The 17,221-nt window shown below is 51.7% G+C and overlaps 1 protein-coding gene across 1 annotated transcript in view; it reads right to left on the reverse strand.

Annotated features, from left to right (window-relative positions):
* The window catches only part of GNA13 (G protein subunit alpha 13), a 33,299-nt gene extending 28,567 nt beyond the window's left edge, over positions 1–4,732 (reverse strand). Inside the window, exons 1-2 of the mRNA XM_015098989.4 lie at positions 4,220–4,732; positions 1,602–1,828 (exon numbers count right to left, since the gene is read on the reverse strand). Of these exons, the coding sequence (XP_014954475.2) occupies positions 1,602–1,828; positions 4,220–4,502 (510 nt within the window). The 5' untranslated portion in view covers positions 4,503–4,732. The remainder of the gene's footprint in view (positions 1–1,601; positions 1,829–4,219) is intronic.
* Between the last annotated feature and the right edge of the window lie 12,489 nt (positions 4,733–17,221).

Here is a 17,221-nt window from a genome sequence, read left to right on the forward strand (position 1 = left end):
CACCTAAGCGGACTCGAGGCGCTTCCCCAGAGGCCTGTGCAGGGTGGCAGGCTGGCCACTCTCTGGGCCAACATGCAGAGTGTGCTGTTCCACAGAGACGCTTCTTCCCCGACCTGCAAGGATGGACCACCTCCTGACGAAGGGCACGGTGAGACGCGGGGCTTGTTGAGAAAATGAATTTAGAAGAAAGGAGCCTAACCCGCACGAAACCACAGCAGGGAGGGTACAGGAAGCTGAGGAGGGGCGTGTGAGAGACAGAAATGAACCCGAGTCCAGGCGTTGGATGGAGGCTCCTTGTCAAGTCAAATTCATAACTTTCAACACACCATGCTTCCAGCTACTCAACTTCAACAAGGATGTAGGACCGCCTCTGCCGCTTACTAATGCATTAAGTTAAAAAAATACACACAACAAGGAAGAGAACTGAGCCAGACGGGACACAGTCAAGTGCTGGGCCGAGCGGCACACACGGAGGCCACCGTGCAGACAAAGCAGAGATGCAGGTCTCAGCTTCACCAAAAGCTGCCACGAACCCTTTCCGAGAACTTCTGGTGGCCAAGGCTGCTGCTGAGTACAAACTGTAACAGCAAGGACTGCTGGCTGCATGTCACTCTGCAGCCACACCCAGATATGTGAACTGTCTTAACACCGTGACATCATCAAAGAAGCTTCTGAGCAGTTTTACTTTTAACTGTCACTTTATTTTGATCACATTACAGTACAACTTACGTTACATCTGAACTCCCTCCAAACTGCATACAGGAAAGATGGCTATCATTCCTGGGACCTTTCTGGTCTTTGGCAAATAAAACCCCAAATACAATCAACACATTCACAATCAGATTTTTTTTTTATCAAGTGCTTTGTAATTTATTTCGATTATTATTTTTTACCTTTAAACTAGATCAGAACCTTATCTTCCACCCTCTCTTCAATGCTGTGTAATAGCTACAAACTTTTACAGTCTTGTGTAAAACAAAGTAGAAATAATAAATACAAAATAAATTCTAACTGTTTCCCGTGAAAAAGAGAATTACAAAAAACATCATGTTATTTTAAGGAGGAACATTTTGTAAAATGTGCTTAGAAGCTTTTAAAAAGCATAGCATGCAAATCTATAAAAAGCTCATTGACTGTTAAACATTAAGAATTTTAACCTCTACTGATGAATTGTGAATTAAATACCTCTAATGGCTAAAGAGCATACTTGAACAATTAAGTTACTGAACTCTTAATTCAAAAATAAAAAGTCAGTTTTTAGAAAGATCAATACTGCTGCTATAACTGAGATGAAATTATTTTTAAAAGGAGAAAAAATTAGATGAAAATGCCTGAGAAGCTCATTATGATCTTACCCTGGAAAAAGAAAAATGACCAACTAATTACTCAATATAACAGCTTCATCAAACCCATTGGGGGTCTGCCTTATTTTTACCTTGGTTAGTTTATCAAGCTCATCTAGAAAACTATCCACATTTCTGAGGCTAAAATTTTGGATACATACATCATATTGTGGAAGGCAGTGAAAAAGGTGTGTTACAATCAGATGGTAATAAATGCTGTTAAAATAAAACCACAACATTAAAAAAAAAATCTCTTACCAGCTGAAACTCGCGACGCCGGTCGTAGGCATTCTGTATGCCACTGTCTGCCCATAATGCTCTTATAGCAGGAAGGTACTGTAAGAAAACTTGCGTTTCCACAATTCCCTGGGCGGTCAGGGGCGTCCGGGTATCGAATGCCATCAGCTTGTCTCCATTGAGCTGGTTTGAGTTATCCCCCCAAGGAATGTGGAGTTTCTCTCGGGCATCTACCAGCACCCTCATACCTTTGTTTAAGAAAAAAGAAAGTGTGATGGGAGTCATTAGACACTCTCAGAGATCCGATCTCGTATTCTTTCCTTAAACCTCTTGAGTACTCTAGGCCCAGCGGCTCCAAAACACGGAGACCGACATCAAAACAGAAGTAACTTCTCAGAGCGCAAAAAAAAGAAAAATTAAAACTCACAATTGTTCAGTCATAAAATCAGAACCTTGAAAAGCAAACACAATTAACACAAGTGCTTCTTTTGTAGGATTTTAACGTGTTCTAATTAATAAAATAATTCCTGGGCAAAGGGAGTCGCAAGACAACCAAGACCAGCAAAGGAAGAAGAAACTCCATGGCATGACCTGACGTCCAGGCTCTGAAGATCTGCAACCAAGGCTCTGAGTCTCTCAGAGACTTTTATGAGACGCCAAGAGGAGACTCAGCGCCCTGTGTTCTCCCGGTCCCTGAGCACCCTGCCCAGCCCAACCCACGGCTTCCAGGACCTCGCTCAGAGCTCAGACACTTCTCCCCCCGCAAGCTTCCAATCGGGGTGAGGCTCAGGGTGGCGTGAGGCTTCCCTAAAAGGAGGAAGACCAACCGCACAAAAGATGTGGAAGCAGAGATTTCAACTCCCAGAGGCTATTCCAAACCCATTATTCCTAACACCACACTGTCACCTTTAGTCCCTGCTGACAGTCACGTGACTGTCAGGTCATTTGTTTCGATGACTGAAAAACCGTTTGGCTGTCAATTTTCTGATCACATCAACTCAGAAAACGCAGACGGCTAGTGACTTCATCTCATCAGCACTCGAAGTAGGTCACACTTAGGAGCCAGTGTACAAGAGGAACCAGGTGTTAAACAAGAGCCAGGTATCTACCTAGCTCTCAGTCAACAGCTGGTCTCATGCTGGGAGGGGTTGGGGGCAGGAGGAGAGGGGGCGACAGAGGATGAGATGGCTGGATGGCATCACTGACTCGATGGACGCGAGTCTGAGTGAACTCCAGGAGTTGGTGATGGACAGGGAGGCCTGGCGTGTGGGGATTCATGGGGTCGCAAAGAGTTGGACACGACTGAGCAACTGAACTGAACTGAACTGACTCATTAACAGAACCCCTTACGATCAGCTGCATCAGATACAAAGGTATCCTCGGTTAAGGGCTGACTACAGAGAGTCTTGGGCCTTGAGAGAGACCTTAGATTAATTTTGTACTAAACCTGAAGAAAGGATAAAGTCAGCCTCTTTTTACAGCTTACTGCAGAACTCCCAGGGCTGGCTGTGGTCTGTGAGCTCCTGATGTCCTGCCCCTCCCTCATCGTTACCCCCACAAAGCTCCCCCTCTCCATTCCCCGCACCCCAAGCAGTTTTCCTCCACTCCATCCTGGGAGGGGGGAAAAAAAAAAAGTGACTCGAAAGAGTAACTTAAGTACTTCCTCAACAAAATCCCCCCTTAAAAAAAACGCTGCTTGGAAAGGCTTGACATTACCAACCCTTAGATAAACTGCTATCCAGACGCCAGAGAGCACCCTCAGGCACCTGAAGAATCAGGCGCTGTATCTGAATTCTGCCAAAATGCCTTTTATAAAGTAGAAAACAGCTGGACACTAAAAAGAGTGCTAATTATAGCTCAAATGACAAAAGTAAAATCTCCCCCATTTGTTTGAAAGCCCAGAACTAAAATTCCTGTGCGTTTTTCACTTGAGAACAAAGATCAACTCTAGTTTTAAAAATACCCACGAACAGCAGCAGAACCTATGACCCAAGCCGACACTGATTCATTGACTCAGCCTGCACGGTCTCAGGCCCTAGACCTCTGTACCCACACACAACCCCGTTTAAGCAGGAGACGCTCCCCCCACCGCAGTCAGCACCAGGAGGAGGGTGCAAGGTGCTCGGTGATGACAGGCACACATCCTGCCCGACCGTGACACTGGGGCGAAAAACCACTGATGCTAAAACTTTTTTAGGCCGACTGCATGGTGCGCTTTCCTGACGGCAGCAGAGCAAACAGGACACCCTCGAGTTTCACATCCGTGCCCCCAACGGGCCAGGAGCCTGTCACCCTTCGCCCTTGACCAGAGTCTCGGGCACAAGGTTCCGGAGCTCCGCGGCCCGGGAGCTGGGAGTAGCCCCGACCCCATGTGACTCGGCCACCCGCCACCCGGGGCGCGAGGCCGGGCGGGCAGCGCCCGGGCGCGGGGTGGGCTGGCTCGCCCGGGGGAGAGGCCAGCCTGCACCCCGGGGTGCCTCCCTCCGGCGGCGGCCGAGGCCAGAGGCGGGGTGGCGGGGGGGCCCGGGCCGCGCCCCCTTCCCGCGCGCCCGGCCGGGGGCTCCGGAGAGGAGGGCGGTGCCCGGCGCCGCCGCCCGGGCCCCCCGGCCGCCGCGGCCCCCCGCTCCCCGGCCCCCCACCTTTGATCACGTTGCTGTAGATGGTGGGGCGGAACTCCTCGCGCGCGCGCTGGTCGAAGTCCTGCCCGTGGATGATGCGCATCTGCTTGAGAAAAGTGGACTTGCCGCTCTCGCCCGCGCCCAGCAGCAGGATCTTCACCAGGCGCTTCACGTAGGTCTTCTCCCGCGACAGGCACTTGTCGATCTCCTTGGACTTGCGCTGCTGCTCGGCCTCGCCGCTCGTCAGCACGCAGCCCGGGAAGCACACGGACAGCACGGACCGCGACGGCAGGAAGTCCGCCATCTTGCCGCCTCGGCGGGGCCCTGCGGCTTCTCCGGCCGCTCGGCGCGCGGCTCCGGCTCCGGCTCGGCGGCTCGAGGGCGGGGCGGGGGGGCGCCGCGGCGGCCCGGGCGCGCCGGCGGAGGGCGGGAGCCGGCGGTCTGACTCGCAGGGCGGGCCGGGCAGGGCGGGCCGGGCGCGCCGCGGAGGGAGGGCGGGAGGGCGGGCCCGGCGGGGCGGCGGCCCCGGGGCGTGCGCGCGCCCGCCGCCCGGCGGGGACGCGCACGCACGCCGCGCCCGCAGACTCGCGTTCTCTCGCGAGCCCGCGAGCTCCGCCGGGCGCGCGCGCGGGGCGGGGCGGGGCGCCCGGGTGGGGCGCGGCGGTCACGTGGCCCGCTCCTCGGCTGCGCCTCCTGCTTCCCTGGAGGGAGCCGCACCCACCCCGGGGCGCGCGGCTACTTCCGGGCATCCAGGGGGCCGGAGCGCGGCCCCCAGGTCTGCCCTTTGCTCCCAGTGCCCGCCACCGGCCGCCGAAGCCCTTGGCTCCGAAGTTGTTCAAACAGAGAGCGGGCGTTTGCGGTTTCGGTGCATTTTCTTCCAGTGGGTCCCTTGACACCCCGCCCTCCCGAGCCCGGGATCGGAACCGGAGTGACCCCCCCCCCACCCAGCCCAGACCCTGCCAAGACGCTGCTTGGGGAGGACGGGCCGGGGAGGCACCGAGACGGGCTGTGGATGCCTCCCGGACGCGGTCCGCACGCGGGCTGACGCCCACGTCTGCACGGGTGAGGTCAGCCCGAAAATCCCCCCGCACCGGACACCGACGCGGCTGTTCCCCAGAGGAAGCAGATAAGCAGACAGACCGAGGACCGGAGCCGGCGGAGGTTAGGTTTCCTGCCGGACTGCAGAGGATGTGACCGGCCAAGACTCGGGCCCGGACACCTGCAGGGCTGCGGGGCCACAAGTGACACCTGGGCTGGCAGCGGGACCCCTCGCAAGGACCCCGGAAGCCAACTTCTCTCTCCGCGCCCTAGTTTCAAGTGGAAAAAGCCCTCTGGGCTGGTCTCTGTGACAGTCCAGCTCCTTCCAAGAGCCTTGCCTGGGGCTTCCGGGGCTCAGAAGCTTGTGTGTGTGTCAGGCAACGAGGTAGCAAAGTCAGTGCCCCGAGAGGCTCAAGAACATGTTTAGACAAAAAATAAGTGCTAATCAGTTTGCTGACCGGATTGGGTTAATGGCGGAGGAGCCCCATGACTCAGTAAATTGGCTGCAGTAAGCAATACCTGTGGTAGGGTTATCTCCTGCCGTCCTGGCCAAGCCCGTCGGGTGGACAAGCTGCCCTACACAAAGTAGGGTAGGTTCCCCTCCAGTATCACTAGGCCGTGCCTCTAGGCAAAATAGATAGTAAAAGTCCACCCAGGTTGGAAGAGCTCTCTGCAGCTTCAGCTGCTGTTTGGGAAGCTTGGTTCTCCACCCTTGAAAGGACAGACCTCTGCCCAGGACAGGCTATAGCGCTGGCCCCCAAGCAGTGTGTCTGCTTGGACTCCGAATGCTAATCTGAATGCCACAAAAACAGGAAGAGAGGAACCTATCAGTTAGATAGTTGGCATCCTTTTTCTTCCTTTTCCGGGAGTGCTCACAGTGTAATTGAAGCACCAAGGATCCCTCTTCAGGCAGGAAGGCTTTCCCGCCCTGCCAGTTCATGCTGTGACATGTAGAACAGCAGAGGAAGGTGTCCAGAGCCCTGCCTGTAACCGCGTTGAACAAGCTTGACTCATCAAACCCTGCAGCCCGCCTCAGCGCTTCAGAAAAAAAAAAGAGACCTCTTTGGGCCCTGCCTGGGGTCACACTGCAGTCGTCCAATAGCTTCTGTCTGGTTGTCAAGCCACCTTGAAAGAGCTAGCGTTAAAATGAGCTGGTGGTATAGTAGATAAGAATCCTGCTGATGCAGGGGCCACAGGGTTCAGTTCCTGGTCTGGGAAGATCCCACGTGCCGCAGAGCAACTGAGCCCCGTGTGCTACAGCTAGTGGGCACACGGGGTCCTGCGCCCCATTCTCTGAAGTGAGAAGCCTCAAAGTGAGAAATGCAAGGTGGAGAAAAGCCCGTGCGCCGCGATGGAGACCCAGGGGCAATCAAAATCGAATAGATAAATAAAGGGATTACTTTTAAAATGCGCTGGAGGGACTTCCCTGGCAGTCTGTTGGTCAAAACTTCACCTCCCACTGCAGCGGGCCCAGGTTCAATCCCTGGTCGGGAAGCTAGGATCCCACATGCCTCTTGGCCAAAAAACCAAGCCTGAATCAGAAACAACATTGTAACAAAGACTTTAAAAGAAATGGTACACATTTTTCAAAAAATCTAAAAAAGAGAGAGCTAGAGGTTTGATGGTTCCTCAGAAAGTTACACTTAGGATTGCCATATGACCCAGCAATTTCATTCCTAGGTATATACCCACAAAGAATTGAAAACAGGTGTTCAAAGGAAAAATTGTACACCTATGTTCATGGCAGCACTATTCAGAATAGCCCAAAGGGGTGAACAACTCATATATCCCTTGATGGATGGATGGATGAACAGTGTGGTGTATCGATGCAGTTCAATTATTCAGGCATTAAAAGGATAGAAGCACTGACACGTGCTACAGCGTGGATAAACCCTGAAAACGTGACGCTGTGTGGAAAAGCTGGTCGTAAAAGTCCACACGGTGTAAGCTCCATTTATAGGAAATGTCTAGAAGAGACAGATCCATAGAAGCCACAGATTAGCACTTGCCAGCAGTAGGCAGAAAGAACAGGCACACACAGGCTGTTCTTCAAGAGCGTAGGCTTTCTTTCCGGGTGATGAAGATGTTTGAGAATTAGACAGTGGTGATGGTTCACTCACAGAATTTTGGGAATATATTATATACGTCCTGTATGCATAGGGTGTGCTCAGTCAGGTCTGACTCTCTGTGACCCCGTGGACTGTAGCCCACCAGGCTCCTCTGTCCGTGGGATTCTCCAGGAAAGAATGCTGGAGTGGCCTGCCATTTCCTCCTCCAGGGGATCCTCCGCATCCCAGGGCAGAACCCGTGTCTCCTGCCCTGCAGGCGGATTCTTCGCCCACTGAGCCATGGGGAAGCCCCTGGGAATCTACTAAATGCCCCCAAATCACACGCTTTAAAACAGTCGACTGGTGAATTTAATGTTATGTAAATTTCACCACAATAAAACGAGGTAGGGAAAACAATAGCTTCCATAAAACAAAAGTCACCGCAGTCATCTACCATTGCAGACCCACAGTATACGATGTTCAGTGAATGAAACTGTGAGTATGAGTTTTTTTCCTTTTTGGCCATGCAGCTTGTGGGATCTTAGTTCTCTGAGCAGGGATTGAACTCAGGCTCTTGGCAGTGAAAGAGCTGAGTCCTAACCACCGAATAGCCAGGGAATTCTCTGGTTATGTTTATTTTAAAGTAACTTGAACAATTAAAATTATTTGCACCAAAAGCAAATCTAGCTATTGCTTCCAAGTCACATTGTAATGATATTAGTGAATATTATAATTTTCAGACATTGTTTCATAACTGACAAGAGAATCTAAAGTTTTTAAGGGAATATAGAGTCTGTTGCTTGGAATTGGATCTGCTGGCTACTGTATTTCCGATAGACACAGATGTGAATCCATCAGAAACATCTGAATTAGCTGGTTAATCCATGGGTAGATGAGGGGTTCAGATAGCCCGAGGAGGAGCTGTGATAAAAAGATTGCACAGTTCAATGGTTAATTAGTTGTAGTGTGGCTCTGTTCTTACTGGAAACTCAAAGTCTAGTGGCAAACAGTCTTGCTAGATAAATAACCAAGGTGTGACTAACAGTAGAAACACATTTCCACTCGACTTTTCTACTCTAATGTCACCGTATGAAGGATCAGGCCCTGTCTAGCAATACTGTCGATTCCTTAATCTGTCTGTTCTGTCTGTCTGTTCTTTTCCTCCTTGGCCGCTCCACGGCTTGTGGGGTCTTAGTTCCCCGGCCTGGGATGGGACCCGTGCTCCCTGTGGTGGAAGCGCCGAGTCCCAACCGCAGAACCTCCAGGGCAGCCCAGCTATTTGTAATTTTCTGTTGGAACTGAGAGAAAGACAGGTGTGCTGTCTTAGAGTCAGTTTTCTGAAGTGTGGGCTTCCCTCGTGGCTCAGTTAGTAAAGAATCCGCCTGCAATTCTGGAGACCCCGGTTTGATCCCTGGGTCCGGAAGATTCCCTGGAGAAGAAAATGGCAACCCCCTCCAGTGTTCTTGCCTGGGAAATCCCGTGGACATAGGAGCCTGGCAGGCTACAGTCCATGGGGCTGCAAAGAGTCAGACACAACTGAGCAACTAACACTTTTTAAAATAGTGGCACTACTTAGCTCACTTACCAGGCTCTGTGACAGATAACTCTGGGCTGTTTACAAAAATCAGTGTTTTTCACAAAGGACAAAAATGTGTCACCCTCAGAAATGTTCAAAAGAATGTGCCAGAGGCACTTGGAACGATTCCAAAAAAGGAGTTCTAAAAAAAAGATTTTGGAACGATGGGAAACATAATTTAAATAAGTGCTTGGCCTGCCAACGTGACTACTCACTCTTCAGGATGGGACAACACCCATTTAAATGTGTTTATTTAAAAATCAGTCACGTTACTGGATGGGGAAGCCGTGGGTTAATTTTCTGATAAACACGGCAACACACCCAGGGTTTTCTCTACTTGACTCTTCAGTCTCATCACAAGTGTTATTATAACAGGTGGATTCTGCTTCTTTTTTTCAGATAAAACAGGCGTGGGTTTTTCGTGTCTTCCTTTCTGTGCTAGGAAAGGAAGGGAATTCCCTAGTCTTCCCAGAATACAGATCTGAGCTGTGTGTGTGTGTGTGTGTGTGTGTGTGTGTGTGATGTTTTAAATGCCCCAAAGCTCTTTGACCTACTTTATCTCATTCTCTGCTCACAATAGGCTGAGGGAGCACCCAGTGTTAAGCTCACTCCCTGAGCAGGAGGAAGCCGGGGGAAGAGAGGCCTGAAGACTCGTAGCCTCCCTCTGACTGTCCGGGGGCAGGGGCAGAGCAGAACCAAAACCACCTCCTTTTAATCCAGGGCCCTTTCTGAGTCACCAGAAAGAGGTAGTTCCCTGCGTGCCCGGGTGAACGCAGATCGCATTTAAGGAGCAAGTGAAGTTATTTGTTGGTTGGTTACACAGTCTGTTTTTCCAGCCCCTTTTGGGCTAAATGCCACCTCAAAGTTTACCAGCTTGCAGGCTGATTCTAGCACAGTCAGATGCTCTGCACTGGAGCTCAGACTCTGGTTTGTAAACTGTTCTGGGTGACTGAGGTGAAAACAAGAAAAGAGGAGGCTGGCTTTGCAGCCATATTTACATGGTGACGGAAACCCCAGATGGTCCCTTCACGTGAGTCTGGTATGAAGAGGCAACTTTCTTTGTTACGAAACGCGATGGTGCCCTTACCAGGATAAGCCTCTCATATGGAGAGTTTTGTATGAAACCCAGCATGTGGGATTGCCTTCGTGGTGGTTTTTGCTGCTGGTGTTATTGAAGGAGAACGTGACTTTAATTACTGGCTGTGTTTTTCTCAGCCTCTAAGGAAGATCCATGGGCTGCTGTTGGGCAGTCGTGACCTCTCAGCTTCTCTGGAGTCAGAAGCCTGCCTCGCAAAGACACACACCCGTCCTCGGAGAAACCCTCTCACCTCGCTTGCTCAGTGCCCTGGTTGTGTTTGTGGGAAGTCTTTTTATGTGACCGTGAACACGAGGCTTTGCTTGGAAATCAGATTCTTTCTGGGAAGCTCAGAACATCCTGCTCAGCATGCCTCCTCTTCCCTTACCGCTTCTGAAGGTGAGGTTAGCTTTTTACGTTGTGCTGCCTGTAAATGGCCCGCACCTTGCTGATACCAGTAAAGCTTCTCTAATGTAGGTTCATGCAAAGATGGGCTCAATAAAGGACAGAAATGGTCTGGACCTAACAGAAGCAGAAGATATTAAGAAGAGGTGGCAAGAATACACAGAACTGTACAAAAAAGATCTTCATGACCAAGATAATCACAATGGTGTGATCACTCACCTAGAGCCAGACATCCTGGAATGTGAAGTCAAGTGGGCCTCAGAAAGCATCACTACGAACCAAGCTAGTGGAGGTGATGGAATTCCAGTTGAGCTGTTTCAAATCCTGAAAGATGATGCTGTGAAAATGCTGCACTCAATATGCCAGCAAATTTGGAAAACTCAGCAGTGGCCACAGGGCTGGAAAAAGTCAGTTTTCATTCCAATCCGAAAGAAAGGCAATGCCAAAGAATGCTCAAACTGCCACACAATTGCACTCATCTCACACGCTAGTAAAGTAATGCTCAAAATTCTCCAAGCCAGGCTTCAGCAACACATGAACCGTGAACTTCCAGATGTTCAAGCTGGTTTTAGAAAAGGCAGAGGAACCAGAGGTCAAATTGCCAACATCCGCTGGATCATGGAAAAAGCAAGAGAGTTCCAGAAAAACATCTATTTCTGCTTTATGGACTATGCCAAAGCCTTTGACTGTGTGGATCACAAGAAACTGTGGAAAATTCTGAAAGAGATGGGAATACCAGAGCACCTGACCTGCCTCTTGAGAAATCTGTGTGCAGGCCAGGAAGCAACAGTTAGAACTGGACATGGAACAACAGACTGGTTCCAAACAGGAAAAGGAGTACGTCAAGGCTGTATATTGTTACCCTGCTTATTTAACTTATATGCAGAGTACATCATGAGAAACGCTGGACTGGAAGAAGCACAAGCTGGAATCAAGATTGCGAGAAATATCAATAACCTCAGATATGCAGATGACACCACCCTTATGGCAGAAAGTGAAGAGGAGCTAAAAGCCTCTTGATGAAAGTGAAAGAAGACAGTGAAAAAGTTGGCTTAAAGCTCAACATTCAGAAAACGAAGATCATGGCATCTGGTCCCATCACTTCAATGGGAAATAGATGGGGAAACAGGGGAAACAGATTATTTTTCAGTTCAGATCAGTTCAGTCGCTCAGTCGTGTCCGATTCTTTGCGACCCCATGAATTGCAGCACGCCAGGCCTCCCTGTTCATCACCATCTCCCGGAGTTCACTCAGACTCACGTCCATCGAGTCAGTGATGCCATCCAGCCATCTCATCCTCTGTCGTCCCCTTCTCCTCCTGCCCCCAATCCCTCCCAGCATCAGTCTTTTCCAGTGAGTCAACTCTTCTCATGAGGTGGCCAAAGTACTGGAATTTCAGCTGTAGCATCATTCCTTCCAAAGAAATCCCAGGGCTGATCTTCTTCAGAATGGACTGGTTGGATCTCCTTGCTGTTCAAGGGACTCTCAAGAGTCTTCTCCAACACCACAGTTCAAATGCATCAATTCTTCAGTGCTCAGCTTTCTTCACAGTCCAACTCTCACGTCCATACATGACCACTGGAAAAACCACAGTTTTGACTAGATGGACCTTTGTTGGCAAAGTAATGGCTCTGCTTTTGAATATGCTATCTAGGTTGGTCATAAGTTTCCTTCCAAGGAGTAAGCGTCTTTTAATTTCATGGCTGCAGTCACCATCTGCAGTGAATTTGGAGCCCAAAAATATAAAGTCTGACACTGTTTCCAGTGTTTCCCCATCTATTTCCCATGGAGTGATTGGACCGGATGCCATGATCTTCTGAATGTTGAGCTTTAAGCCAACTTTTTCACTGTCTTCTTTCACTTTCATCAAGAGGCTTTTTAGCTCCTCTTCACTTTCTGCCATAAGGGTGGTGTCATCTGCATATCTGAGGTTATTGATATTTCTCGCAAACTTGATTCCAGCTTATGCTTCTTCCAGTCCAGCGTTTCTCATGATGTACTCTGCACAGAAGTTAAATAAGCAGGGTGACAATATACAGCCTTGATGTCCTCCTTTTCCTATTTGGAACCAGTCTGTTGTTCCATGTCCAGTTCTAACCTGCTTCCTGACCTGCATACAGATTTTTCAAGAGGCAGGTTAGGTGGTCTGGTATTCTCATCTCTTTCAGAATTTTCCACAGTTTTTTTTGTGATCCACACAGTCAAAGGCTTTGGCATAGTCAATAAAGCAGAAATGGATGTTTTTCTGGAACTCTCTTGTTTTTTCAACTTTATTTTTGGGGGCTCCAAAATCACTGCAGATGGTGACTGCAGCCATGATATTAAAAGACACTTACTCCTTGGAAGGAAAGTTATGACCAACCTAGATAGCATATTCAAAAGCAGAGCCATTACTTTGCCAACAAAGGTCCATCTAGTCAAAACTGTGGTTTTTCCAGTGGTCATGTATGGACGTGAGAGTTGGACTGTGAAGAAAGCTGAGCTCTGAAGAATTGATGCTTTTGAACTGTGGTGTTGGAGAAGACTCTTGAGAGTCCCTTGGATTGCAAAAAGATGCAACCAGTCCATTCTAAAGGAGATCAGTCCTGAGTGTTCATTGGAAGGACCGATGCTAAAGCTGAAACTCCAGTACTTTGGCCACCTCATGCAAAGAGTTGACTCATTGGAAAAGACTCTGATGCTGGGAGGGATTGAGGGCAGGAGGAGAAGGGGACAACAGAGGATGAGATGGCTGGATGGCATCACCAACTTGATGGACATGAGTTTAGGTGAACTCCGGGAGTTGGTGATGGACATGGAGGCCTGGTGTGCTCTGATTCATGGGGTCGCAAAGAGTTGGACACGACTGAGCAACTGAACTGAACGTAGGTTCTGTTTCTCTGGAGAAGCTGACGTGTGCGGGGTCTCAGCTGACACCTGTGTCTGCACACCGTCTGCTCCCAATCCAGTTTTTTCTTCTTCAGAACATGGACTGGCAGGCCCGGGCCTGCTGCTTCCGTGAACCGTGCTCCTGACTCGCTAGCAGCCAGGTGTAGCATGGCACGCCGAGACTGGCCTTTGCCTCTGTACCTCCCAGGATGCTGACCATCATGTGGTCAGGGCTCACCCAGGGGCGCCGAGAAGCGGTCCCCGGGGCCTTTGTCAGGCCGTGGCAGCCTGGCTCCCCAGGGTGAATAATGCCATCTACGTTCTGTCTCCAGACTCCTGTGTCAGCCACTAAGGGAAAGAACAGGCTGGCTCCCGGCAGGACTCAGCGAGACACCAGCTGCTGAGTCAGCGTCACAGCGGCAGAGGTCTGGAAGCTGAGCCACGAAGGCCTTCTCTGTCTCTGTAGTTACTGCCTTCCTCCCGGCCCTGGGAGGGTTGGCCGGGCCCGCCACCCCACGCCAGAGGATGAGGAGGGGGTAAGAGCAAGAGGAAGCGTTTCCTTGGCTGCCAGCAGTTTTGCACTCCTTGTTTGCCCTTTCTTTGCTTGTACACGGCTGGTGATGGGAAAAGTCCTTTAAGCAATGAGTTGACGTCACCTGCTTCTCTGGTTTAACCCTGTGAAGCAGATCAAATCGTCTGCTGGTCATTTCCTTTCCCAGAGAAGGAAAGGAGCGAGGTGCGGGACCCTGGGGAGAACTCACTGAACGTAGCGTGCCTCGCTTTTCCTGTCTGTAAAATGGGAGTTTGATGATGATAATGATGGTGATTTTTACCTTTCGGCCACATCGAACAACGTGAGATCTTAGTTCCCAGACAGGAGATGGAACCTGTGCTCCCCGAGGTGGAAGCTTGGAGCCCTGACCGCTGGACAGCCTGGGAAGTCGTCCGGGATGAAAGCGTTTTCCTAGGGAGACATTGCTCCTGGTGAATTTCACGCCATCCCGGTCCAGTGTTGGCCATTTGTCTCATTTGGCCCGCAGTGGTAGAGAACAGCCAGGGGTCTCCCTGCTGTATTTCCCAGGCCCTAGCCCTCTATCTCACTCCTTTCCTTCTTGGACCTCCACCCCTGCCCCCATCTCCCTCCCCACCTCCCCAGCCTGTCGCAGATTTCCCTCCCTTCCTCCCTCCCCCACCCCCCAGGCTGATCGAGGTTCCCAGCCTCTGAGGTCCCCCAGCATTCTCCCGCCCCACCCTGCACGCCCCTCAGATCATGGTTCACAGCAGGCGGTAGCTTCCTCTCCCTCCCCCACTGCCCCGGAATTCCGGTCCCGAGGCCAGAACCACAGCCAGCTCAAGGTGCCTTCAGCATCCAGCATGGCGCGCGCTCGTGTGCTGAGCTCAGCTGTGTGCGACTCTCTGCGACCCCACGGACTGTACCCGCCAGGTTCCTCTGTCCATGGGGGTTCTCCAGTGAAGAATACTGGAGTGGGTTGCTGTTTCCTTCTCCGGGGGTTATTCCCGACCCAGGGATCAGATCTTCGTCTCTTGCATTGGCAGGCGGATTCCTGACCACTGAGCCCATGGGAATCCCATGTCACATGGTAAAGACTCACTGAGTGTGTCACTGGAATGAGTAGTCACCATCTGCCTGCTCCCAGACGTCTCCCTGCGTTTCTGGCAGCTGCCAGCTGCATCTGCAGCCCCGCAAGCCTGGAGGGGCGTGTGTGCGGTGACCAGAGGCCCTTGTGGCCCTGCCTTGCGACGCAGAACCAGGGTCCAGACCCTGCGGGATGCTCTGCTAACTTGGCACAGCCGGACACCACCCGTGAGGGGCTCTCAGGTGACCTGAGCTAGCCGGGGGGTGTGCCTGCCACGGGGCGACTGGGCCGTGCCATCACTCACTGCGATCAATGATCAATCACGTGGCCACCCCCACAGGGCAGGCAGGACGCTCCGGATGCCCGAGGGCCGGGAGAAAACAGAATTTGAGCCGTCACCCCTCTCAGCCGCTGCCCAGTCCTGTCAGGCTCAGGCTGGGTCGCTGAGAGCGGCAGGGAGAGTTGGGCGCGAGTGGGATCCAATCCGAGCTGCCGCCCCACCCCCATGGACTGCAGCACACCAGGCTCCCCTGTCCTTCACCATCTCCCGGAGTTTGCTCAAACTCATGTCCACTGAGTGGGTGATGCCGTCCAAACATCTCATCCTCTCGCCTCCTTCTCCTCCTGCCCTCAATCTTTCCCAGCATCTACCATGTGAATCCTGAAAACAAAACACACACACACACACTCCCTCAGCTTCATTTCTTTTTCTTAAGAAATTATTTATGTATTTATTCACTGCCCTGGGTCTTGGTCATGGCCTGTAGACTCTGGTTCACTGACCAGGGATGGAACCCGGGCCCCTGCGTTGGGAGCGGGCAGCCTTAGCCAGCAGACACCAGAGCTTCGTTTCTGTCATCTGAAAAGTGGAGCTGATTCTGCCGGCGCGTCACTGGGCTGCTGAGAGGGTTCAGTGTGATGGTAACTGAGCACCTGGCAGAGTGCCTGGCTGGCCCCATGTAGGTGTCACGTAATGTAGCATGTGCCGCTGTGCATTGGGGGATTGAAAATGGTTAGTGGTTTTGTTACATAAACATGAAGGTTAAAAAAATACAAACCATGTTGTTGTTTAGTCGCTAAGTCCTGTCCGATTCTTTTGCGACCCCACGGACTGTAGCTCGCCAGGCTGGCTCTTTAGTGAGGGCAGGGACAGAGGCAGAGGTGCTGGGAGGCGTGGGGGCTGCCGGTCTGGAAGACTGGGTCGACCCGGAAAGGCTTAAGGAGCCAGGGTGCCTCTGTCCGTCAGAAAGCTCCTCTCCTAAGGACTGCATGCAGGCCCAGGAGACGTGTGTGCGCGCGCGCGCCCGTGTGTGTGTGTGTGTGTGTGTGTGTGTGTGTGTGTGCGCGCACGCATGCCTGTGTATTTTAAGACAAATGTGTAATTTATGACATCTACCCCACCCTCTGAATCACACCAGTGACCCTAGACTTTGCCCAGAGCCTCTGAGATTGTGAAGGACACTCCTTAAATCTATCGAACTCCTGGAGGTGCTGGGTCCAGGCTGGAGACATCAGAAGTTGAAGGGAAAGTCAAGTCTCTGACGGCTCCCTGGCTGGCTTTTCAATCCCCCTCATAGCTTCCCCGGGGAAAGGCACGGCTTCTAACAGGACTTTGGGCTCTGCTGGATTGGAGGGGGGCAGACTCTGCTGGAAGGGAGAGCTGCCCCACCCACCAGTGGGCCTCCCCCTTGCCCCAGCTCCGCTAATCCTCCAGCGGCCTGAGTCACTGTGACCTGTCTCCTTCTGCAGACCGTCCAGGTCAAAAGCCAGCCCGTGGTGGCTGACGTACAGGGAGGGACCGACCTACGGCCCGCGGTACCAGCCCAGCACTGCCCGGCCTGGACGTGTGGGGAGCGTCTGTGTGGGCTGGGCACTTTGCCCTGTGTTGTAGGCTTAGAAGGGAGGGACATTGCAGGGAGGGCGAAGTGGATGAGGCCAGCTGGTCAACCAGCCATCACGGTGCTAAGTCAGGAACAGGGACAACTGATGTGTTCGAGCAAGTCCAGCAGCCTGGAAACTCAGGTGTGGCCTTGGAAATCAGGTGGATGGTATTTGAGTTATTGTGAAAGAAAAGAAGGGGAAGGTAGGGATGGGAAGGTGAGCATTCTGGGCTGGGGAATAACATTCGGGGAAAGATCAGGATGCTGCTGGAAGTTTGTGGTCCAGGAGCTCTTGCTCTGTGTTGGGTGAGCCCTGTTCCCATTTCCCGGATGGGTAGACTGAAACTGAGCCATCAGGGGCACTCATCAAGGTCTCACTCAAGGGGTGATGCTGACTGAAATCAGGAAATGCCTGACTCCGGCCATCCCACCCAGCAGCATGGGGCACCCTGGGGGCTGCAGCACATTCGCCTTCACGTCGGGGGCACGTGGGGACCTCACACTGATTCACAAGCATTTTTTCCTTTCAATTGTC

The sequence above is a fragment of the Ovis aries genome, chromosome 11, assembly GCF_016772045.2.
Source record: "Ovis aries strain OAR_USU_Benz2616 breed Rambouillet chromosome 11, ARS-UI_Ramb_v3.0, whole genome shotgun sequence".
Classification (NCBI taxonomy): domain Eukaryota; kingdom Metazoa; phylum Chordata; class Mammalia; order Artiodactyla; family Bovidae; genus Ovis; species Ovis aries.